Here is a 23,217-nt window from a genome sequence, read left to right on the forward strand (position 1 = left end):
GTCACTGGGTCACAAACACCGCGGCCTCCGACTGGTTTCCCCGGGACGCTGCGCGCTGGCTGCGATTCCCGCGGCGGGGGCACCTGGGCTGGGGGTGGGAGACCCTCTCAGGGCTGCAGGCAGCGGGCCCAGCTTCGTTCCACCGTGGCGCACGTCGCCGGGGAAGGTGGGCGCTGCAAGGCTCTTTCCACCACGTCCTGATGGTCCAAGCAGGTGCCCGGGTTCTGGGGGGTGCAGACGCCCCCTTTCGCTGGGGACAGCTGCGGAGAGCGAGAGGCTCTATCTCATCGGCCCCCGCGTGCTGAGAGCTTCCTCTTTGCACAGTCACTTCCCAGTTGGTCGGAGGAAGCAGAGTCTACGCCGCAGACCCCCGGTGACGGGCAGCGAGGCTATTTCGGGTCTTCCACAAACCAGGTCAGACGGACGCTCTCGGGCACATGCGGTCCCGTGGGACAGGCCCACTTTACCCCCTGCTGGGGAATTCTGCCCGAGCCCCAGGGGTGAAGTCTCCCTCTTTCCAGGGCCCCAGAGCATCGTGTTCTCGTTCTCAGGCTTGACACAAAGCCTGGCGCTCTTCCCCCTCCCCACACAGCCGTGGCCCGGCACCTGGCCTCAGTCACGGCGTGATGCCTTTCCTTGAACTTGAGGAGTGGGGCCTCAGAGAGGTGGGACCCAGCCTCTAAACCACACAGCCACGGAGGGAGGGGACTGGAGCCCTGCGCTCTGCGGCCACAGAGGGCGGCTTCTGCCGCGGGGACAGAGGGTGGGGCGCGGTCCGGGGCAAGGGGCGTACAGCGGTGGGACAGGAAGCCAGGCTGCCCCCAGGGCTCTAATGTCTTGCTGACCTCCACGACCTTGCTGCACACCCCCCCACCTTGGGGTCAAGGCTTCTGGGCCGACTCAGTAGTGACCCCAAGGACTCGGCCCGCTGGGCGGGCTCGGTGTGTGAGTAAGCGGACAGCGGACGCCCCGGTGCCTGGGGGCTCGGCCCCTCCCCCACACGGCCTCACCGACCCTGTCAAACAGGCACCAGGGAGTGGCTCCCCGGTGCCGAGGGTGGGCAGGCAGGACGCCGATTCTAGGTCACAGCCTGCCGCCCGCGGGAGCCCGGCATCTGTCCCCGTCACCCCCCCACCCGCCCAGCCGCTGAGGGTCTGGCTCTGGGATGAGACTGCTGATAAGGGAGCTGGGGGAGGCGGCAGGGAAGCCGGCGGGAGGGATGAGGAGCGAGCACGGGGCTCGGCCTCGTGGCGGACAACGAATTCTCAGCAGCAGCAGCGGACACTGCCCACAGCCACGGAACCCAGGTCCCCGCGATAAGCTGGGAGCCGGCCGGCTTCGGTTTCTTTGCTGGTGACGCGCCACGGTAGCTCGTGCGTCCAGCCAGCCCCGTTCTGAGCCCGTCTGACCCCCCGTTCGGAGCCCCTCCGGCCCCCGGTCCCGACTGCCGCCGGCCTCTGGAGCGTGCCTCGCTGGCCGTGAAGGGGTTATGGGGCCACAGATCCTCCCAGCCCTCCTGGGTGACAAATCGGGCAAAGGAAGCTCGAGCAGGGGCGGTGCCCTGGGGAGTCCTAACACGCACACGGAGTTGAGAAAACAAGGCTCAGGGAAACGCACCACTTGGAGGACAGGACACAGACGGGCACTCCCGAGGGTGGTCTGGAGCCGTCCGGGGAGGGTGGTGGTCTAGAGAGGCCCTCAGGGGGCTGCTGGGGCGGGACCCAAGGGAAGACAGAAGCCGCAGGGCCCAGCCGAGACGAACATCTCCCTGCTTTGCTCTTGTGTGGACCTAGGAGGCCCTGGTTTCCGGGGACCCTGCTGGCCGGCGTCGGGGCGCACTGAAAGCACACAGCAGGGATGGGCCACCGGGGCCTTCCCATGGACGCGTGCGGCCCAACCCACAGGCTGGCCCTGGGGGTCCACACCTGCCACGGGGCTCGGGGCCTCCAGCCTCACACGGCCCCTCCCCCGGCGCGCGCGGCCTGGACCCAGCACCCAGCAAACCTGTGGGCTGTACCCAATCCCCGGAGGAAGGGCCTGCCAGAAAGCCCAGGCTGAGATCAAGGTTCTGGGGCTCCGGGACACTTGGGGTCTGCAGTTTTATTATGAAAACAGAAACATAACCTATATAAAAAGGAGAGCTCCGTCCTGCGGGGGCATACGCGGCAGGGGAGGGCAGCTCCGAGTCCTCGGGCGGCCGATGGCGCCCGCTAGGCATCCTGCTGCTGGATGAAGGGATTGGGGATGGCCTCCATGCCGTCCTGCGGGCAGATGAGCACCACGGAGGTGCCCCTGCACACCACCAGGCCCAGCTGGCGGGTGTCCTCTGTGAGCTTGTACTGGTCGTCGGGGTCTGTGGAGAGAGAGGGACAGTGGCAGTGAGACGGCCCCCGCGTGGCTTCTAGACCCGAGGGACGGGCATGGGGGAGAACTGCGGGACAGACAGGGTGGGGGGTGTGGCCCGAAGGAGCCAAATCAAGGGAAGAGGCTGGGTTGAGCGACAGGCCGAGTGCCTCCCCCCCCACCCCAAAGCCCAGGCACGCTGCCCTCGTCTGGAGATGGCCTGGACCACGAGGGCGACAGCGGTCCACGCCGGCCCTCTTTCTGCAAACACGGCACGGGGGGGGAATTCCGGGGCAGGCTGCTAAGTGGGGACCCTGGCGGCTAAGCCAGCAGGTACCATGATAGGAGCTGCTGGGAAAACAACCAGGCTGGGACTCCCGGCTCCTGGAAAATCCTGGAAGGCCCGTGCGGGTACCGCTCGCCCGAGGTTCACAGGCAGGTAGGGCTGGGATGAAAGGCCTCATGGGAGTGACAGCAGCTGAAAACCGTGGTCTCCTCTGCAGGATGCTGGGGGAGGGCCAGGCGGTCCCACGTGCCGGAGACCACGTCTCTGGGGCACAGCTCTCCCTGACCAGATCGTGCAGGAGTAACCTCTGTGCTAGGCCTGATCCCTCCAGGAACCCACGTTGGGGGCTGCTCTGGGGCTGAGTCAAGACAGCACCGGCCCCACCACGGGGAGGCTGCCCCGGAGCAGCAGGTTCCCAGGGCCTCGCGGCCTGGCGTGCACCCCAGCACCGGCCTGTTTTCCTGCCAGGCCCACGCGGTGCGGCTCTCACAGAGGAAGACACCGTCTAACCACGGAGGCCGGGCCAGGATCCCCACGGGGTTGGCCCCAGAGGGGAGCGGAGAAACTGAGGGCTAAGCAAGAGGCCTGGGGCACCGGCTGTGCAGCCACAACTGCGCTTTCCCCACAAAGAGGAGGCCCTGTGACTCTGTCACCAGAGAAAGACAGGCCGTCCCCGAGGGGCAGGACCGCCGCCCTCCTGGACCTCAGGCAGGCTGACCTGCACTTCGTGTTGGGAGGTGGGCAGACGCCGGCCAACGCCCTATGCTGCTGCATGGGATCTGGAGACTTGCGGGGACAGGGAGCAGGACCCTCTGCCAGCAGTGGAGCGTCCACCAGGGGCGGCAGGAGACGGGGAACACCGGCCATGTGGTTCACAAGCTCCGTGTCTGCGGTGGGGGGTCCGCTGGGGGGGTCTGGGGCAGGACGAGCCCGGCAAGGAGCCCCCGCGCCCCGCGGCCATGCCCACCTCTCATGTACTCCACGGTGCCGTCCAGCACGAGGTTGAGCAGCGGGTCGAACCCCTTCAGGATGCCACTGGCTTGTAGGAACCACCAAGAAGAGAAACAGAGAGGCGTCAGGGAAGCGGCTGTTCTGGGACCGGTGCAGTCGGGCTACCCCACGTGCCGATGTGGGGGGCAGCCTCTCCAGGGACGGGAGAGACGGGACACCGGCTCGGGGGTGAGGGTGAGGGCGGGCTCCAGGCCGGGAGCCAGGAGGTCGAGCCCAACCCCCCCACGGAACGGGGCGGCAAACGTCTTCGCAAAGGGCCTGCGGGGGCAGTTTCAGCAGTGTGGGCCCGTGGTTTGGGCCCGCGGTCTCCAATGCAACCGCCCGCTTGGCCTTCCGGGGCGAAGTAGCCCCGGGACACGCAGACGCTCGGGAGTGGCTGCGCCACGCGGAGACTCCCCTTACGGATACAGAAACGTGTGACAACCGTCTCATTGTCTTCAAATGCTCGGGGTTGTTAAAGACTGTTCCCACCTCACCAACCACGGCCCCCGTGGAGTGACGACCGGCGCCGCCGTGTGAGGCGTAGGAGACGAGGGGACCAGCTGTCTGGTCTGAAAGCCCCCCCACCCCGCCGCACAGGCCTCCCCTTCCCAGGCACAGTGGGAGAAGCGGGCGTGCCCCCATGTCAGTATGGGGGCAGAGCTGTGGAGTCTGTGCCATGAGCACGGCTGGTGTGACCTGCAGCCACACGGGAGTAGGGCCGGGTCTGCAAAGTACAGCCCGCGGGCCAAAGCCGGCCACTGTGCTTCCCAAAGTAGCCAGGCTGGCTCACAGCCGCGTCCACTTGCTGACGAACGGTCCGTGGCTGCTTTCCTGCTCCAGGGGCAGGAGTGACCGCTGTGACAGAGACACTCGGGCCCTTTATGGAACATGTCTGCCAGCCTCCGACTTCCTGGGTCGGATCCCCTGGCTCTGTGGCTTCCTCTCCCTGCTGGCCCCCAATCCCCACCCTGCAAAACAAAGGTCACGAGGACACCTGCCCGACGGGACTAAGAGCAGCGGGCACTGCGCCCACTCCTGTGGGTCTGCCTCAGTGGGGCGCGAGCCCATGTCTCCCACCCCGGTGACGACCCTGCGTCACCCCTCCCGTCAAGTGGGGGAGGGCACCCACGAATACGATGGGATGTCATTCCTGTAAGGGTGTTATAGGACTAGGAAGACCAACGAGTCTGCAGAAGTGACTGAGGTCCCCAAACCAGTGCACTTTCAGCTCCTGGAGAGACTCTGCTCCGCCTGACCCGATCAGATGCGCTGTGAAGGGAACAGGGTTTCGTAAAAGAAGAACGTGGAAGCACGGGAAGGATTTTCCTGCGGGGCCCGAGGGAACAAACTGCCATGCTGAGGACAGCGTCCTGTGGCAAGGGCTGGCAGGCCACCTCGGGGAGCCACGTGTCCCCAGACAGCTGAGCAGGACATGGAGACCCCGTCCTACAGCCACAGGGACCTGAAATCCGCCGACAACCCGCAGGGCAGGGGGAAGAGCCCGGGCCGGAGAGAACAGGCCCCCCGATACTCCTTTACTGCAACCCGTGAGACCAGGAGCCCCAGCACCCCGACTCCTTCCTAACAGACGCTGCGGGACAGGAAGTCCGTGCTGTCTGAGCTGCTCGAGGGCTGGCGATGTGCTACGCAGGGTGGAAAGCCCACGCGAGCACCCTGGGAAGCGAGAGCTGTCTCACCGCTGCCAGCTGCCCCCACCTGAAGGCACCGCGCAGTGAACCACGACGGCGCCACCCAGGTACCCACGCCTCAGGGCACACCCCGGAGGTCAGAGGCAGCTGGAGCGACAGGACATCGCTCCAGTGCTTGCTGGTGTCAGGAACTGAGCTACGCCTGCCTCCAGCCCTGCAGTCCTCACCGAGGCCCGTCAGGTCGGCGGAGGGGAGAAAGGAGCGGCGCCTCAGGGAAGGTGAGCTGTCCCACGTCCCCCGGGCGGTGTGCCGAAGCGCTAGGGCTGCGGGTATACCCAGGGCGCGCTGCCCACATGCACGCGCAGCACCGGGCCGCCTTCCTGCCCTTGCCGCACTGCGTTTCAGGGGAAGATGCACAAGGCAGTGTGTCGGGGAACCTGGACAGGTGGTACCCGGCGCTTACACCAAAGGGGCGTGGCCCCGAGTGGTCAGGGATGCTTCCCACAGCAAGAACCTCGCGCTGAGAGCAGGAAAATGACTCTGGCGTTACCCCGGGGTTAAAAAAGAAATGAGAGACCCCCAAAAGGAGCGACCTGCGCCCAGCCCACGCCCCTAACCTCACTGCAGCCTCCCCCAGTCACTCTGGGACTCCCGGGCGGCTCCGGGGAGCTGGTCGTCCTGAGCGATCCCACCAGCCCTGGAAGGAGGGCGAGCAGGGCCGCTCCGTCCGCTCCCGCAGCCTCCTGCGCCCGAAGACCTCCCCTTCCGCCCGCGGCGGGGCTCCCTCGGGTCCACACCGCGTGCTGCGGCAGGAAGCCGGCAAGAGCCACGAAGCTCACAGGTTTCCATCTCCACCGGCAACAGCCCGAGCTGGCGGCCCACTGCGCCGCACGCCCTTGGCAGCCCCGTGGTAGCGCAGGGCTCCTGGGAGCCGCGAGGCTGCCCTCTCCCTGGGACCGCGGCGGCGGACGGCGCCCGAGCGGGGCCCGCGCTGCAGGCTGACCGCAGGGGCAGGTGGTCTCCGCGGGGAGATGCCCGGCTGGGCTGTCACACGGCCCCAGAGGCACCCAGGCTTGCCGCTCAACGTGCCCGAGCGCCCCGGGCAGGCCCCGCCAGCGAGAACGACACGAACCCGGAGCCCGGGCAGCGCGGGGTGCAGGGGCATCACGGCCCGGCTGGGGCAGCTCCCGGGAGGGACTCACAGCGAGAGGCGGGCGCGCAGCGCGCAGGCCGGGGATGCCCGTCCCGGCGGCACGTCCGCGGCTCGGGCTGTCCGGCCGCCGCCCGGGCCTCGGCTTCCCCGCGCGCGGAACGCGAGGCGCAGCGCCGACGCCGGCGGGGTTCGGAGTCCCGCCGACTTCTCCGGGGCCGGCGCTCGAGGCGGGGCCGCCCTCCGCCCCCTCGGCCCCCCTCGGCCCCCCCCGCCCCCTCCGTCCCCCTCGGCCCCCCTCGGCCCCCCTCGACCCCCCTCGGCCCCCTCCGCCCCCTCCGTCCCCCTCGCCCCCCTCCGTCCCCCTCCGTCCCCCTCCGCCGGCGCGCGCCCCAGGCGGCTCACGGGGTGCGGGCGGCGGGGCCTCACCTTCGCGGCCGCCCTGGAACTTCACCCGAATCGTCTTGTCGATGTACTTAGACAAGTCCAAGATGCTCTCTTTCTTCTTCTTCTCTTTGTCCTGCGGGGAAAGCAGAGCGCGTGAGGCGGGGAGCGCGGCCGGGTCCCGTCTCGCCCCGCCGGCCCCGCCGCGCGCTCACCGCCATCTTGCCGCACGGCGCCCCTCTGCGCAGGCGCCGCCGCGCGCCCTTTGACCCTGCCCCCGCGCGCAGGCGCGGAGCACAGACGGCGCAAGCGCGCCGGGCGCGCCGGGGCGTTGCTGGGAAACATCTGGCGACGCCTGCGGCTGGAACCGGCCGACATGGCGGCGGCGGCGGCGGCGGCGCTGGCGCGGCTCGCGGTGGCCTTCCTCCTCCTCCTCGTGGCCCAGGTGAGACTGCGCCGGCCCCGCCGGCCCCGCCGGCTGTGACGCCCGGGCCCCGGGCCCCGGACCGCGCGCGGGCCCCGCCCGACCCGGCCTGGGGGTCGGCCTCGCGTTCGCGCGCCCCCCTCGCGAGCGGCCCGGGAGCCGGGAGCCGGGCCGTGACCTTGCGGGCCTGTCCCCGGCCGCTGTCTCTCCTCCGCCTCGGAGCCCTCCCCCGCTGTAGCGTCGCTCAGCACGTCTGGGTCTGGAGTTGGGGAGTCCCCTACCTCTCCGGGCCCCGCTCCGGTTCGAGGTGTCCAGCCGCCGCCGGGGACGCCCCTGCCTGGCTGCGTGGCCTTGGCCGGGCGGCTGCCGGTCTCCGAGCCTCAGTTTCCCCTGTCGCGCGGCGTGTTGCGGTAAGCACCGGGCGCGGTGCCTGGCCGTGTCGCGGAGCGGCCGGGAGACCCTCCCTGGAAGTGGGGTCGCGTCGCCGCCCCGGACTCTGTCCGCTGACCTTGGGCAAGGGAGGAACCCGCTTTGGGCGTCAGCGGCTCACCTGCGGCCGGAGGAGGAGTGCAGTGAGGACGCGCCGGTGGTGCCCGCGGGGTGCTGTATGTGCTCCTTCCCCGGCTCGTTAAGGGTCTCGGGCTGGCGGGGTCTTGCCGCCCGCGGGCTGATGGACTTCATCGGGAGCCCAAGTCCTCACCCGCTCTCCCCTGGGTCATGCAGCTCAGGGCGCGGTGTCCCTAACTGCCCTGGGAACGCAGCCATTCCCCTTGACCGGTGCACCCCAGCCCACTGCCCGTCCACGGCGGCCTCAGGTGGCCGGTGCGCTCCCGCATCCCCAGTCCCCTCCCAGACTTGACCCAGCAGGAGCGGTCTTTGAAAGTGTGTCAGGTCCTGCGTCCCAAAGAGCGCCTTCCGAGGCGGCCAGCGTGTGTGCCTTGGCTGCCTGGGCCACTTCCCGTCCTTTCCTAGTTCGCGGAGGGCACTCTGCTCTCTGGTCTTCCCCGTGTCCCTGGAATGGCCCTGGTCGTGCTTCTGGTCTCAGCTGAGTTGTTCTTCCCTCTCCCCACCCCCGAGGAGCTTTCTGGGCTGCCCCCTCCCCAGCTCTGGGCTGAGCCCCCCCGGCCCTGCCCCAACGCCCTCACGTCCCTCAGCAGTCTAAGTCCGTCGGGGGCAGGGACATTTTGAATGGGAGCCGGAGGAGAAGTGGACACAGGGCCATGGGGGCCCCATGGAGGGAGTGACCCGGTTTGCTTGGGGAGGCTTTGTGGAAGCGGGGACCCCGGGGGTGTGTTCTGAAGGATGAACAGGAGTTTGCCAGGTCTCGAAGGCAGAGGGAGGGGCCGCGGGGCTGAGCGGCTGGAACAGGGGTGAAGGTGTGAGAGCTGACGACTCATTTCGAGCAGGTGAGGAGTCCACCCTGGTTGGTAACGTGCTCACACCCCGAGAAAGGTGACACCCCAGAGGAGGCCCTCGGGTGCCCTTGAGGGGAGCTGGGGTTGCCCCGGCAGCTGAAGGGCGTGGGGGAGGGGCAGCAGGAGTGGCTCCCAGGCCGAAGGTAAAGGGCAGGCGCCCGGCAGGTGGCGAAGGCTCCTGGCGCTCCTGGGCAGGCTGAGGGTTTTGGACTTTGTCCTGTGTGCGAGCAGAGGCCTGTGTCGCCGCGTGTGATGAGCACTTGTGCTGGTTGTTCCGGGCAGAGCCCGGGTCTGTCCGTCTGTCTGCCCCGGGACAGGACCGATGGCACTGTGGTGGGTGGGTGTGGTTCTTTGTGCAAGTTTGGGTCCCGGCGCCTGAGGATGAGGCCAGCTTTCCACCGGCTGGCACGCTGCTTGGGGCAGCCCCGAATTCATCTGCCACCACTGTGTGTCCCTGGGCGAGGGAGTCCCCAAATAGACGTGTGTCCCCCAGTGGCGACGAGCTGCGCACATAAGGATGGTGGTGGGGTCTGGTACCCGGCAGATCTGAAGTCAGGTCGGGCTCTCCCCGCACCTTCCCTCCCTTCTCCGTCCTGTCCCCTCGGCCCTCCTCAGCCTGTCCCCTCTACCACCCGCACCCCCCCCCCCCCCGCACCTGTCCCCGCTCCTCCTCTGCCTCAGCGTCTCTTCCCACGCTTCCTGGGCTCTTACGCCCCCACCCTGTCCTGGAACTGACCGAGTCTTAGAAGCACGACTGCTTCCGGCCTGGACTCGAGCTTTTCTCAGACGCCTGCGGGTGCCTTCGTGGTCTCCCGGAGTGTGGTTTCCCTAGAGGCTCCCGAGCCCGCTTAGAGACTGTGATGTCAGAAGGTGGTCTGTCTGGTGGTCCCAGCGGTCTCCGGCTCTCCGGATTGGGGTGGTCCTTCTGGAGAACGTCTGGGTCCGCTCACTCCGCACGCTGGCATCTGACGTGCACGCGGCGTCACTTCCTAACGGGCAGCCAGCCGTGCGGGCTGTGGGGGGCGAGGTCCGTGAGGTGCGCCTCTGTGCGCGCAGGTGACCTTTGTAAAGAGAAGCGGCTTCTGCGCGTCCCCGTTTTACACAAACAACACTTTTCCCCACAGTCTGGATCCCACAGAACGGGGGTCAACAGACGTGTCCTGAAAAGGGCCAGACAGCGACTGTTTCTGGCTTCGTGAGCCACGTGGTCTCGGGCGCAACCTCGCAGCTCTGCGGGGGTCACAGAGAGCAGCCAGAGGCCTTGCGTGCGGGAATGGGGCAGGTGTGCTCCAATACGACCCCACTTAGAAGTGCAGAAGGAGGGGCGCCGGGGTCCTCTGTTCTGAGCCCGCAGTTCTGAGCCTGGGGTGACCCTCTGGAAGCCGAGTACGGACAGGTAGAGCACTTACGGCCGGGCGGACAGGTGCCCTTGGCGGGTGTGGTCTGGTGGGCAGAGTGGAGGGGAGGCTTCTGGCTCTGCGTCCAGTGGAGGGAATGAGGGGCCACGAGAGGTGTGCGGAGGTTGCCAGGGCAGAGGAGGGAAGGGTGCGGCCTGCAGGTGCTCTGAGACCCCTGATTGGCCTCAGGCAGCCCCCAGCTCCTCCCCTCACGGGCCTGGGTTCGGGGAGCTCAGCGCCCCGCCAGCACGGCCTCTCCGCACACCCCCGGCAGTGCACGAGGCAGCAGGCAGCGGGGTCAGGTCAGAGGTGCCGGCTGGAAGAGCCGGTAGTCGGGGTCCCTGGAGCGGACCCTGCCAGCTGCGAGGTCTCCACGCTGCCATCAGCTTAGCGTAACCAGGGCCAGGGTGAGAAGCCCCTAGAGTGGCCAGGGTGAGAAGCCCCTGGAGTGGCCGGGGCCTCGCTGGGCTTCCACCATGGGTCTGGCTGCACGGAATCCCGTCAGTGGCCCAGGCTTGGTGTCGGGAGCTGTGATCCCGTGGGACTGCGGCCCAGTCCACTGCGCGCTCTGCCCCGACGGCGGGGCGTGTGGCTGGCGGTGTCGGCCAGACCCTATCAAGTGTCCGCGTCCAGACGAGCGGCTCTAGGTGTTTGGCTCCTTGGTACATTCTTGGGGGTCCAAGGAGGGAGTTTTCCATCTCAGTCTTGGGTGATCGCAGCCTACAGGGAGCACAAGCTCCAGAAGTGTGGGCCCTGCGAGCCCAAGGTGCCCAGAGCAGGCTTCTGGGCCAGGCGGGCGGGGCCCCCTGAGGTGCAGTGGCCGGACTGACCCCCTTGGCTTCTAGCACCGGCTTCTCTCCTAAGACCCCTCCTCCCTCAGCACGCCCCTGGGACCTGCTTGCACTCGGGGTGAGCCTGCCTGGGGCAGAGCCGCCGAGACCTGGGCCCCGGGTGCTATGGGAGTCTCTGCTGACGAAGTGCTCCCAAGAGATGGAGCCTGTGCTTGCGGGGGGCTCTGTGTCCCGGCCAGAGCCCAGGGAGGAGGTGGGAAAGGCCTGCCAGCCAGCTGGCCGCAGTCCGGGGAGGGCTGCGGTGTCCAGGCAGGAGATGTGGGTGGGCGGCACGTCGGGACACCTTTGTATGAAATGGCAGGTTTTCATGGAGAGTAAGCTGGTGTTCGACCGAAAAAAAGAGAGTCAGCCCCTCTGGCCCAGGCCCCCCGCCTCGCCGCTGTCCTTGAGGGGCGTCCGGTGTCCGAGGACTCCGGATGTGCCCCACGCCTCGCTTGTTGGGTCGTCAGGACCCTCTGGCGCGGCCCTCCCTGAGCAGCCAGCTGTCCCGTGGGCTTGGAAGGAGGACCGTGGCGCTAGCGGCTCCTCCTCCTCCTTCTGGGAAGCTGGGGCAGGGTGGGGAGACTGGCTCTGCTGGCTCCGGGCCTGCGCGGAGAGCCGGCCGTGCCCCGTGGCGTCCTCATGACTCCTGGGCCGCAGAGTCCCCCGGCTCCCAGCCCCAGGGCGGCCGGCCTGCAGACCGCCTGCTTCCTGCCGTGCCTCCGAGCGGGGCGGCCAGGCCCGACCGGGCTTCCGCTGGCCTGTTCCTGGCAGGGGCCAGTCATGTGACCGAGGCTGCGAGGTCCCCCCGGAAAGTAAGGTGTGGGACGAGGGTCCGGAGCCGGCTGGCCTTCCCAGTCTGTGGCCAGCAGGTAGTTCTTCCAGGAGCCTGCGGGTGAGGGTGCTCCGCCGCCACCGCCAGGTGTGCTGGAAGCTCCTCCCGGCCTTGCCCGGTCTCCCGGCCTCGAGCCGCCACCCAGGGCCTGGGGATGGGTCTGTGTCCCCCCGCTGTGTCCCTCTCGTGACAGAGGCACGGGTTTGTCTTCTTCCTGTCCCACGGATCCTGCGCGAGGCCCGGTGGGGTGGTGCTGTGCCTTCCGCAGGAGCCACAGGGAGAGGACCTGACAGGGCCACAGTCAGCACCCACGTCTCCCTGGGGACACCCGTCCCCACCCTTGCTGCCCTGCCTGGTTTTCTCCAGCATCAGACGCCCGGCGGTGTCTCGCCTGTCCTGTAGGAGGAGGAAACCAGCCCGAGCCCTGGGCGCGGGGCTTTCCTTGTTTGGCTCAGACCCTGCCGCGTCTGCCAAGCGCTCTGACCCCTGCCTTGTTGCTCCAGGTGGCCTGTGAGTACGGCATGGTGCACGTGGTCTCCGAGACAGGGGGTCCCAAAGGCAAAGACTACTGCATACTCTACAACCCACAGTGGGCCCACCTGCCACATGACCTTGGCAAAGCGGTGAGTGCCCACTGAGGCCCTTCCTCAGGATGGTCTTCCCACTGGGGTCTTTCCTGGTGGGCCTGGCAGGCCCAGAGGTGCTGTGGGACGCCCCCTCCAGACTTGGGGTCGGGTCTGTCCTGTAGGAGGACAGAGGAAGGGCCTCAGCTGTGAAACCCCCGCGGGGGGTCTGGGCACACTCCCGGGGCTGCTGGGGTCTCAGGTGGCCCCGGAGCAGCCCCATAACCTTTCTGGGCCTCAGTGCCCTTGGTCAGAAACAAAAGATGTCCAGGTGCTCCCACTAGGGGCACTGGCTACGTCCCCACACGCTGGCGGGGGGCTGGCTGGCAGAGGGGTCCCTAGAGCAGTGAGGGCGGGACCGGCAGCCCTGCTGTGGGTGCGTGATTCTCAGCCCGAGGCTGTTGCTCCCGCCTGCCGGGCAGGCACGGAGGGTTTGCCGCAGTGTCCTCTGAACACTCACCTGTTCCTCCGTGTGCCTCGCGCTTGGGTGTGTGTGCGTGTGCGCTTGTGCGTGTGGGTGCGTGTGGGCGTGTGTGTGTGTGAACACACAGGTCCGTGTGAACGTGTGTCTGTCTGACCCCCCCCCCCATTCCTGGGGCGGCCGGTGTAAACGCGCCCCGCTCCCCAGTCTCTCCTGCAGCTGCGGGACTGGACGGCCTCCGTGCTCTGCTCCCCGCCCGACGTCCCCGCCAGGGGCTTCAGCAATCAGATCCCGCTGGTGGCGCGCGGCAACTGCACCTTCTACGAGAAAGTGCGGCTGGCGCAGGGTGGCGGGGCACGCGGGCTGCTCATCGTCAGCAAGGAGGCGCTGGTAGGGCCCCGGGCCGTGCCGGATGGGACGTCTCGGAGGGGCGCAGCCCAGAGCGGCCCTGGGGTCCTGTAGGGCTGTCCTACAAGGCCTCAGGGCAGAGCGTGGGGGCGCCCTCTGAGGGCGGGTGGCATCCCAGGGCAGGGCGGCCCCTAAGCGACTTGACCTTGAGGCCCGGAAAGTGAAGCCCGAGCTTCTTCTCCCCCTGCAGGGAGGGACAGTCACACACACAGTCCGCCCCTGCACCCTCCAAGAGGGCGGGCTCGGCGCACCCCACGGTTGGGGGCAGCGCCACGTCCCGGGTGGGCCTTGGTAAGCTGGCCTGTCCCTGCCGCATTCCCCGCCTTGGTCCCCAGGTCCCCCCAGGAGGCAACAAGACGCAGTATGACGAGATCGGCATTCCCGTGGCCCTGCTCAGCCACAAAGACATGCTGGACATCTTCAAGGTGGGGCCTCCTGTCTCCTTCCATCCGCGCTGGCCGGGCGCGTGCATGCCTGCTGGGTGGGTGGTTCGCGCCGCACACATCACCAGCTCCCCCGGAGAGGGCAGGAGTGGAGAACCGCCCCGAGGTCAGAGTGCCCGGGTCCCCAGGCCACCCTGCCCCCGCCCGGCCCCGTCTGACCAGGGGCCCGTGTTCTCCCGCAGTTTGCGGGGTGCCTTCAGGAACCGGCGAGCTTCCAGGCACAAGAACAGGAACATTCTGTCTTTGCGGAAGCATCTGCACGTCCCCCCCAAGCCTGCTAGACGCTCCCCATGCAACGTGCCCCTCCTGTGCACATGCGCGTCCCCGTTCAGGGCTCGTGTCCCCACACGCACACGGGTCCCTTCCCCTGACCTTGTGGGAAGCTGATTTTCTTGGGGTGGGAGTGGCGGGTGAAGGCATGGGGCTCGGGGCCCTCCGGGACAGGCCCCCTGGGGTGGATGAGGGACAGGGACAGCGGCTGCAGCCTTGAGCTGGTGCGTTCTCCGAGGCAGAGCTTCGGCCGAGCGGTGAGGGCAGCGCTGTACGCCCCCAATGAGCCCATGCTGGACTACAACATGGTCATCATCTTCGTCATGGCTGTGGGCACTGTGGCCCTCGGGGGCTACTGGGCTGGGAGCCGGGATGTGAAGAAGTGAGTGCCCGGGGAGGCCAGTGACGGGGCGCGCTGGGCGGGTCTGTGGGTGGTCCCAGCGCCGTAGGAGGGGATCCCGTCACTCGCCATCAAAGTGGCTGTCACAGCGTGGCTCCCGAGGTCCCTGGCGCCGGTGTGGCGCCCCCATGGAGGGCACGGCAGGGACACACAGTGGGCGTGGAGAGGGAGCCCCTCGGCATCTGGGTGCTGTGCCAGCCGGGGGGCGTCCCCTGGACGCGTCTGTGCCTCCCCCAGAAGGTACATGAAACACAAGCGGGACGACGGGCCTGAGAAGCAGGAGGACGAGGCCGTGGACGTGACCCCTGTGATGATCTGTGTCTTCGTGGTCATGTGCTGCTCCATGCTGGTGCTACTGTATCACTTCTACGACCAGCTCGGTGCGCCCCCGCCCCTGCTGCCCGAGACCGAGGCCCAGGCCCCCAGCCCACCGGGAGGAGCCCTGCTGCTTGGTTGTGGGGTGGATGGAGCCTGGAGGAGGGGGCCTTGGGGCAGGAGCTGTGCCTCCCATTCACCCTGTGAACCCCGCCGGGCCCTTCCAGCGGTGGGTGTGGGGTGGGTGTGCCCGTGCCCGGCCCCACCCCCACCCACCCCACCCCGCCCCGCCCCTCACCGGCGGCCCCGCCCCTCACCGGCGGCCCCGCCCACAGTCTATGTGATCATCGGCATCTTCTGCCTGTCCTCGTCCACCGGTCTCTACAGCTGTCTGTCACCGCTCGTCCAGAGGCTGCCCTTTGGCAGGTGCAGGTAAGCCCGGGGGGCACCCCCCGCAGGGCCCTGCGCCCCCGCCCCGGTGCCTGGGCCTAGCCCCGTTGGCCCGCCTCCTGGCCCCTGAAGCTCCAAGCCCTACTTGGACCATGCGAGGACCCCCTCCCTCCCCCGCGGCCGTGGGCAGGCCTCCCGCGCCCACCCCGTGCCGGCTGGGGCTCCTGGCCTCAGAGCAGGGCAGAGTGGAAGGGGGGGGGGTTCTCCGGCCTCCCCCTCCCTGCCACCCCGTTGCAGCTCAGACCCCGTGGGGACAGCGTGGATGCATGTTGGACCGTAGGGGCACAAGCGCTGCTGTTCCAGACCTGGAAGGGGGTCCGGTCTGGTTCTGATGGGCCCGGCGGCCATTGCCAAAAGGTGCTCAGAAAGCTCAGCTTGTGGGGTGAGGCCTTTCCGGGCTGCTGTCCCAAGGTCAGAGGCCAGGGGCCTGCAGCAGTGGGGCCGTGGGCTCCTGGGTGGCAGGGCGCGGGCCAAGGTCTGTCCCCTACCCTGCTGTGTCCTGCTCTACCCTTGGGGACCTCCCTCCTGGAGCTGCCATAAGGCGTGAAGAGGGATGTTCGTAGGGAACATGCAGTGGCTGAGGGGGTGAGGCGGGGTGTGAGGAGCCCCTGGGCGCTGGGCGAGGGGGTGAGGCGGGGTGCGCGGAGCCCCCGGGCGCTGGCCAAAGGGTGAGGCGGGGTGCGCGGAGCCCCCGGGCGCTGGGCGAGGGGGTGAGGCGGGGTGCGCGGAGCCCCCGGGCGCTGGGCGAGGGGTGAGGCGGGGTGCACGGAGCCCCCGGGCGCTGGCCGGGGGCGTGGACCCAGCTGCCCTTGACGGCCTGCCCGCCCCCAGGGTCCCCGACAACAGCCTGCCCTACTTCCACAAGCGTCCTCCGGTCAGCCTGCTGCTCCTGGCGCTGCTCTGCCTGGCCGTCAGCGTGGTGTGGGGAGTCTTCCGGAACGAGGACCAGTGAGTGCCACCCCGTCTGCCGCCTGTCCTCAGACGCCCCTGGGCCTCACCTCCCCGAGCCACGAGCGAGGGCTGTGTGGCAGCCAGCGTGGCGGCCGCATCCGGTGTCACTGCGTCTGTCCTGCTGCCACGGGCACGGCAGCGATTGAGATCTGGGTCCGAGATGCCGCCAGCCCTCCTGGCCCTGGGCGCCCCGAGCGCGTGTTCTCCAGGGCACCGGCGGGTGTAGGGAGGCCTGGAGCCTGCGGGCCCCCCTCCCCGCTGCCTCCGACACCGTCTGGCGCTGCTCTGAGCTCCGAGAGGCGGTGAACCGCTCTTGGCGGCGCTGCCACTTGGAGCCGTGACAGATGTAATTGGCAGAAGGAAAATGTGAAAATATTTTGAGTCCTTTGTACACAAAGAGAACACGAGCTCTCAGTTAGATCGAAGCCAGACTTGCTTCGTTCTAGAAAGTCAGAACAGGCCCTGTTGCCACCGCGTCTGGGCACCCACTGGTCACCGGCGAACCTTCTCTTTATTCTTCGCCGCTGCCCTGGTCGCCCTAGCCGGGAGAGGCTTCCATCCGGCTCCAGGACAACCTCGGCACAGACGGGGCAGTGGGGGCGAGCCAGCACGTGGCCGGCGTGGCCCCACGGTGGCAGCTCCCTGTCGGTGCTGGGGCGACACGCGCACCTCTGTGTCCCCTCCGCCTCCCGGTCCCCGAGCCCCCGTTTCCCAGGCCGAGAGGCTGGTGTGGAACGTGGCTGAGCGCGAGTTCGACTTTTCTTTCTAAGTTGTGGGAAAAGTACTTTTGAAGAGAGATTCGAGTTGCTGCACTATCCCTGTGCCCGCCCCTGATGTGAGTGTGGACGCTGTCCCCAGAGGAGGACACATCCCAGGGCGTGTGTGGTGTCAGAGGGCCGCTCCCCACCCAAGCCCAGCACAGCCTCTGGCCCTGCCTGTCCCCCCGGGGCCGGCGGCCGAGTTGTCGCAGCGTGACGGGCCGGCTGAGCACGGACAGCTCGGGAAACTCGCCGCCTCAGCAGCTGAGGAAGGAGCGACGGGCGGGTGACGCCTCTGGCACAGCCCCTGCCGCAGCGGTGACGCCGCTCTGCCTTCCAGGTGGGCCTGGATCCTTCAGGACGCGCTGGGTGTCGCCTTCTGCCTCTACATGTTGAAAACCATCCGCCTCCCCACTTTTAAGGTGAGAGCCCGAGGACGTGGGGCCTCTGGGTGGGTGCGGCGGGACAGCGGTGTCCTGAGAGCCTCCGTGCCCACCGCGGACCTCGAGCGGCCCCAGGCCTGCCCTCACCCGCCTGTGCTCGGGTGTCCCTGGCCCTCCGTGGGCAGCGTGGTCTTCGGGCCTCGGCCCTCCTGCCGCCGCCCCAGTGACAGGACTCCGGGACCCGCCGCAGCCCCCGTGTCCCAGTGTGACAGCCGTGGCGGTGACCACAGAGCCATGAGGACCCCTGGAACCCTGCCCCGGGCAGGGCTGCAGGCCGGGGCTCCTCCAGGGGTGGCCGCTGTGCCGGGGGGAGCTTGCTCCAGGCGGAGGCGCACATACGGCAAGCAAGCGTGGTCGGCGGCCTTGCACGGGGCCCCGGGCTGTCATCCCCGAGGGGAGCACGCGGCACGCTGTGAGGAAGGCTCGGCACCCCACCCCCTCGGTGACCAACCACACGGCCAGCCCCTTGAGCCTCACGCCTCCCGGCTTTTCCGTCCCTCAGAAGCCTTGTCCGCCTGACCTTGTGGTGCCGGGGACAGGCCTGGGTTTGCTCAGACGGTCCTCTCGTGGCTTTGTCCCGGGGGCGCTTCTGAGCCTCGCGGTGGGGGGGGGGCGTGTCCGGGGGGATTGGGGGGGCGCATCCCGGGGGTCCGTGCGCCCGCCGCCACGCCGCGCGCCCATCAGGACGTCGCCCCCAGGCCTGCACGCTGCTGCTGCTGGTGCTGTTTGTCTACGACGTCTTCTTCGTGTTCGTCACGCCCTTCCTGACCAAGGTGCGCCCCCCGCCCGAGCCCTGCTGCGGCGCGCCCCGCCCCCGCGCTCCCCCCTCTGACGCGGGCCCCTCTTTGTTAGAGCGGGAACAGCATCATGGTGGAGGTGGCCACCGGGCCCTCGGACTCGGCCACCCACGAGAAGGTGCGTAGCGGGCCCGCGGCGCTGCCCAGAGGGGAGAGGTGGGCCTGGGCGGGTCCTGGCGACGGCCGCTTCCTTGCCTCTCCAGCTCCCCATGGTCCTGAAGGTGCCCAGACTGAACTCCTCGCCGCTGGCCCTGTGTGACCGGCCCTTCTCCCTGCTGGGCTTCGGGGACATCCTGGTGCCAGGTACTGGGGCGCGCCACGCCGTGGTGGGCGTCCTCGGGAGTGTCGGGCCATGGGCGGGCCGGGGCGGGTGTGGATGGTGAGGAGCGGGCGGGGGCGGGCGGCCCCTCGGGCTCCCGTGCTGCACGTGGCAGGTGGACGTGGCACGGATGCGGCTTGTGGCTGCACTCGTGGCGGGGGTGGCGCGGCCCGGCCCACGCGCCTTGTCCCCGCAGGGCTGCTCGTGGCGTACTGCCACAGGTTCGACATCCAGGTGCAGTCGTCCCGAGTCTACTTCGTGGCCTGCACCGTGGGTAAGTGCTCTCGCGCCCGGCCTCTCACGTGCCCGCGACTCTCGAGGCCGCGCTTCCTTCGTTGTACCCTCTTGTGCTCGTGCCCTGCTTGTTTCTTCGGTTACCAAAGCCATTGACGCGGAGGCGACCTTTTCTGGGGAGCCCCGGTGGCTCCTAACATTTTCCAGACCAGCCGGCTTGCCGGCCTCTGGTCCTCCCTCCGGAGGCCTCGCCGGTAGCACTCGTCAGTGCGCGTGCGTCCCCACCCCCCACCAGGTGGGAGGCGCTGCGGCCCCTCCTGGTGCGCAGAGGCCACGTGCACGGGACGGAACACAGCCCCGCGGGGGAGGCCCCGGCACGGCCCAGGCTGACCTTGCAGGCGCGCGTCGGGGCTGTCCCCGTCTGCCCCTTCCTGGCCCAGCTCATGTAGCCGCGGGCGCAGCCGCTCGTCTGCTCGCTGTGCCTGAACCTGCCCCCAGGCCTTGCATCCCGGCGGTGGTTGTCAGACCGCTGGCTGTCGGGGACGTCGGGCTCCTTGTCGCTGGACCTGCGCCCCGCGATGGGCAGCAGACGCCGCTGTTCCCCTGAGGTTGGCTGCTGTTGGGCCGCTTCTTTAGGATGCGGGGGAAGTGATGAGCAGAGCCCCGGGGTGCCAGGCGAGGGTCAGGCCAGAGCCACGGGCAGGACGAGGGGCCCAAGACCGGGCCGTAAAGGGTTGTTTCCTCGTCACTCCTTCCTGAAGCCCCCCAGGTCGCGGTCAGGATGAGGAGCCGCTGTGCCCCGTGCGGTGGGAGAGCCGGCCCCGCGACCCGTGCCGCCTCCCCGCCTGTCTCCGGCTGTGCCATCGCGGTCCGCCTGGCCCCTGGGGCTTCTGACCGCGTGCCTGCGTTGCTCGTGTCCAGGCTTCCCTCTGACTGAGGCACAGGAACGGGACCCTCCGGCGCCGTCACGAGCCTTTGTCTGGCGGCCTCTCAGCCCAGAGCTGGGCCTCGCCGCCACCGCGGTGTCGCTCCCGCCCGTCTCCTGCCCGCCCCGTGCGCTCCCGTCTGTCCATCTGTCTGTCTGTCCTGCTCCACGTGCCCGCGACAGGCAGTGGCTGGGCTGTGGGGCCGCCCGCCGGGTAATGTGTCGCCCGTCTCTCCCCACAGCCTACGGCATCGGGCTCCTGGTGACGTTCATGGCCCTGGCCCTGATGCAGCGCGGCCAGCCCGCCCTCCTCTACCTGGTGCCCTGCACGCTGGTGACAAGCTGCGCCTTGGCACTCTGGCGCGGGGAGCTGGGCACGTTCTGGACAGGCAGTGGCTTTGCGGTGAATACCAGTTTGCTCTGAGTGTCTGCGAGCAGTAAGAGCCCAATAAGCCCCAACCAGACTTCCAGTTGCGTAAAACCTCCCAGTTGGACGACCGAGCCCCACAGCCTGTGTCCCTGGTCAGCGCTTCCCGTTCCCAGAGGCCCTTGCTTTGCCGTCAGTCTGTGTGGCTCTGTCCCTCCGGGTGCGGCTTGTGGACACGGCCCTTGCTCTGAAGTGCCAGTCCCAGGGGTGGTGACACGCCATTGGATCGGACATTGGTTTCCAGGCATTTCCACCATCAGGAACGCAGTGCCGAGCTCTGGGGGGCCCGGGGCTCCTCTCCAGAGTGGGCACTGGCCCTGCCCCGGCCTCCCACGGCGGGCCCATGGCGATTGTCTTGCTGCTGCTGGTTTCAGGGCGGGAGGCCCCTCTTACTGGAGCACCTTCGATGTGAGAGCATGAGGTTTCATGTGCCTGTGTCCCGGGGACGGAGCTGACCTCCTCCTGCCGCCCTGTCAGTGAATCACGGGGCCTGGCCCCTCCGTGACGGGAGCTCCAAAGGGCTCTCTGTCTCGTCCTGGCCTAGACATGGCGGAGGGAGGGGGGCTGCCGGGCACCCCGACTAATTACCCAGACGCTGTAGCCCGATGCTGGGGCCTTTAGCCCTTCCCTGGACCCTCGGAGAAGCACGCTGGCTTCACTGCCCACCATCCTCGAGGGGTCTCAGGCCCAGTGAGTGCTTAGTTCTGGAAGGTTCAGGTGGTGGGGAACAAGCCAGAGATGTCAGAGTCAAGGTTTCTGTCGGGTGGCCGTCCTGGGGTCCCGGTGCTGCTGGTCCTACGTGGTCTGGAGGGAAGGTGGCTCCTGAGCCTGGAGCCAGATCCTCCAGGGACCCCAGCCAGCCTGCCCGCCCCGCCCCTGCTGCCCCGGGCTCTTCCAGCCGCACCCAGGCCTGACGCGGCCTCTTCTCTTGCAGAAGGACTTACCTCCATCTCCTTGGGCGCCGTCTTCCGCCACCAGCCCGCAGCCCGGGAAGGACTCCGACACCAGCCTCTCGCAGCCGCCTCCAGGCGAAGGATTGGCCAAGTGCCCCGTGTCCCCAGAGCAGCCCCCAGAGGTGTCCACACCTGAGGAGACCGGGGCCGGGGCGCACCCACAGGAGCCCGTGAGCCCCGCGGGCTGCACCCCCGAGCCCGCAAGCCTGGTGGGCGCCTCAGCCTAGGAGGTGGCACAGACTCTCAGGCCCTCGTCGCTACCTGCCGCGCCGAGAGACCCCGAGACTTGACCTGCCCGGCCCCCCCACCCCAAATTGGTGCTCCGGTCTGGCCGATGCCCCCGCTCTTCCTCCTCCTCGAGCCGAGCCCAGCTGTGCCCCGGACCCTCTTCAGCCCTGCTCCCCGCTCCCGTGGCTGCCGCGAGCCCCTCCCCCGCTCCGGCCCACGAGGTCACGTCGCCGTCGCCGTGACAGGAGTGATTCCCAGCTCCGCGCTCTTGCCTGTCCGCCCGGGGTTTCCTCGGCAAGAGCAGGAAGCGCTTGGCCGCGGCTGCCGGTCCACCCACATCTGGTGCTTCCCGTGCTGCCGCTCCTCAGGTTCTGGCCCGCAGAGCCCCGTCGTGCTGGCGCCGGGTCGGACACCTCGGGGTCGGCAGGGGCGCCCGGTGGACCCTGCCCTGCCTCCATCAGCCCGGGCGCCTGTGCTCCAGCTTCTCCGCCTGTGAATAAACGGCCACGACGTGTTGAACTCGAGTGGCGTCGCCTCTTGGGTCTGAGTCTCGGCCGGGCCTCGTCGGGGCAGCCAGGCCCCAGGCGCGCCATCCACGGGGCTGCGTGTGTCCGCTCAGCTCTGTCCCTGCGGCTTAGCTGGACTCGGGCCCCCCAGCCTCCGCACAGCACCTGCACGCCCTCCACCCCCCACCCAGCCCGGCCTCTAGGAACACCACCGGCCAGGCGAGCGCACTTTCTATTTAAACCACCCGGGAGCTTCTGGAATGTGGAGAATATTCTGGAATTGGCATTTTGTCTTCTACCTCACTGACAGGGTTCTCCGAACGTCACGACGGAAATGCCGCCGTAGGACTGGCCGCGGGGCGGCGGCCCCCATGCCATGGCACGCGCCGTCCATACAGCCTCCAGACTCAAGCCCGAAAGCTGTTTGCACCGACGTGACGTGAAGGCACAGACCCCCAGCCACGCGGTCCCAGCTCTGTCCCCTGTCCGTCCGCTGCTCTGCCGCAGATGGCAGGCGTGGGGTCAACCGTGAACCATTCCAAAAAATACCAGCGCCAGACAGACTCACACACAGCCTTTGCCAGCCCTGCTGCTCCGAGGAGAAAGGATGTTGATTCAAAAAAACAAAAAGACGTTTTCCACCTGTCCCCGTGTCTCTTTAGAGGACAGGTGACCCGGGAGGGAGACCGGCTGGCCCTGCTGGCCCTGAGAGCTGCCCAGTGGGTAAGGCCAGAGCAGGCTGCAGGGTCCGCGCGCACGGTCCCCACCGCAGCCGGCACGTCCCTCTAGGCCGTGTCACTCGTCTGTGTAGGACCCAGAATCTCTGTTTTCTGTGTTTGACAAACGTCAGGGGATTTGAAGGCGGATGTTTGTTCCGGAAGTTTCTGTATGCAGTCTTTGCCTCGCTTCTGTTTGAATCTTACGATTAAACATAGCTTTTGAGAGTTGCCGCCCGGCTCTCGGCTTCTCTGCGTTGTGGCGGCAGGCAGAGCGTCGTGTGGGGCAGGTGTGGGCCCAGGTGTGGCCCGGGTCGGCAGGGTCGGCTGCCCCGGGGTGTGGGCACCCGTCCGCGCAGGCCACCGCTTGCCCAGGCAGAGGGTTGAGCTCTGCTGTGATGTGGCTGGTGGCCGTGTGGGGCTGGGGCCCTGATTCCCGGCACTGGAGAGCTGGGGGGGGCCTGGGGGGAGCTTGGTCGGCCCTGTGTTGGGTCACGCCTCGCTTCTCCATGATGATCCAGGATGCGTGGAGGGGGAGTGCCTGTTGTGGGCCTGGGGACCAAGCTGGCCAGTGGCTGGGGTCTCCCAGGCCACCGGGTCACTGCCACAACCAGTCGGCTCTGCTGCTGTAGCCCATGCCTCACGGCCCATGGCGGACAGGTGGGGCCGGGGCCAGAACACTGCTGGACACAGACACATTGTGTCTCACGTGGTTTCCCAGGTCAGGAAGCAGCCTCCCCTGGGTAGCGTTCAACTAGTCAGGAAGCGGCGGCCCTTTCTTAGCGAGCCTCTGGGAAGACCACCCCCAGGCCCTGCTCACCGTGCACTGACGGCGGGCAGCGAGCTCAGCGGTGCCCAGGCAAGGAGGGCCCTACACGCTTGTTTTCGCGGGTGGGGAGGCACAAGTTGGTGCCCGGGAGACCA

The 23,217-nt window shown here is 68.4% G+C and overlaps 2 protein-coding genes across 3 annotated transcripts; one reads left to right on the top strand and one right to left on the bottom strand.

Moving 5' to 3' along the window:
• Positions 1-2,082: 2,082 nt before the first annotated feature.
• On the bottom strand, positions 2,083-7,082 carry LSM7 (LSM7 homolog, U6 small nuclear RNA and mRNA degradation associated). Its single transcript, XM_059159359.1, has 4 exons — positions 7,021-7,082; positions 6,851-6,941; positions 3,597-3,668; positions 2,083-2,353 (listed from the first exon to the last, which is right to left on the bottom strand). The coding sequence occupies exons 1-4, from the start codon at positions 7,024-7,026 to the stop codon at positions 2,211-2,213; spliced, it is 312 nt and encodes a 103-aa protein (XP_059015342.1). The 5' UTR covers positions 7,027-7,082; the 3' UTR covers positions 2,083-2,210.
• A 17-nt stretch (positions 7,083-7,099) lies between these two features.
• On the top strand, positions 7,100-22,526 carry SPPL2B (signal peptide peptidase like 2B). 2 transcript variants are annotated; one of them, XM_059159358.1, is made up of 15 exons: positions 7,100-7,250; positions 12,210-12,329; positions 12,958-13,140; positions 13,494-13,583; positions 14,114-14,253; positions 14,509-14,651; positions 14,922-15,018; positions 15,868-15,984; positions 17,086-17,167; positions 17,887-17,961; positions 18,041-18,103; positions 18,189-18,288; positions 18,501-18,578; positions 19,706-19,900; positions 20,825-20,966. In XM_059159358.1, exons 1-14 carry the CDS (start codon positions 7,182-7,184, stop codon positions 19,885-19,887), a joined length of 1,539 nt encoding a protein of 512 aa, XP_059015341.1. In that variant the 5' UTR covers positions 7,100-7,181; the 3' UTR covers positions 19,888-19,900; positions 20,825-20,966. The 2 variants fall into 2 exon arrangements, with proteins under 2 accessions (XP_059015341.1, XP_059015340.1); XM_059159357.1 differs by having other exon boundaries at positions 7,102-7,250; positions 19,706-19,866; positions 20,825-22,526.
• The last annotated feature ends 691 nt before the right edge of the window (positions 22,527-23,217 follow it).

The sequence above is a fragment of the Mustela lutreola genome, chromosome 2 (assembly GCF_030435805.1).
Source record: "Mustela lutreola isolate mMusLut2 chromosome 2, mMusLut2.pri, whole genome shotgun sequence".
NCBI lineage: Eukaryota > Metazoa > Chordata > Mammalia > Carnivora > Mustelidae > Mustela > Mustela lutreola.

Bases quoted from the DNA above. Each gene is read 5' to 3' on its own strand.
- LSM7 (XM_059159359.1), bottom strand. The intron at 3,669-6,850 runs GTGAGGCCCCGC...GGTTCCTACAAG, and splicing joins GTTCCAGGGCGGCCGCGAAG to CCAGTGGCATCCTGAAGGGG. The intron at 2,354-3,596 runs GTGGGCATGGCC...CTCTCTCCACAG, and splicing joins CACCGTGGAGTACATGAGAG to ACCCCGACGACCAGTACAAG.
- SPPL2B (XM_059159357.1), top strand. From the start codon at position 7,182: ATGGCGGCGGCGGCGGCGGCGGCGCTGGCGCGGCTCGCGGTGGCCTTC. The intron at 14,254-14,508 runs GTGAGTGCCCGG...TGCCTCCCCCAG, and splicing joins GGGAGCCGGGATGTGAAGAA to AAGGTACATGAAACACAAGC. The intron at 17,168-17,886 runs GTGAGAGCCCGA...CGTCGCCCCCAG, and splicing joins TCCGCCTCCCCACTTTTAAG to GCCTGCACGCTGCTGCTGCT.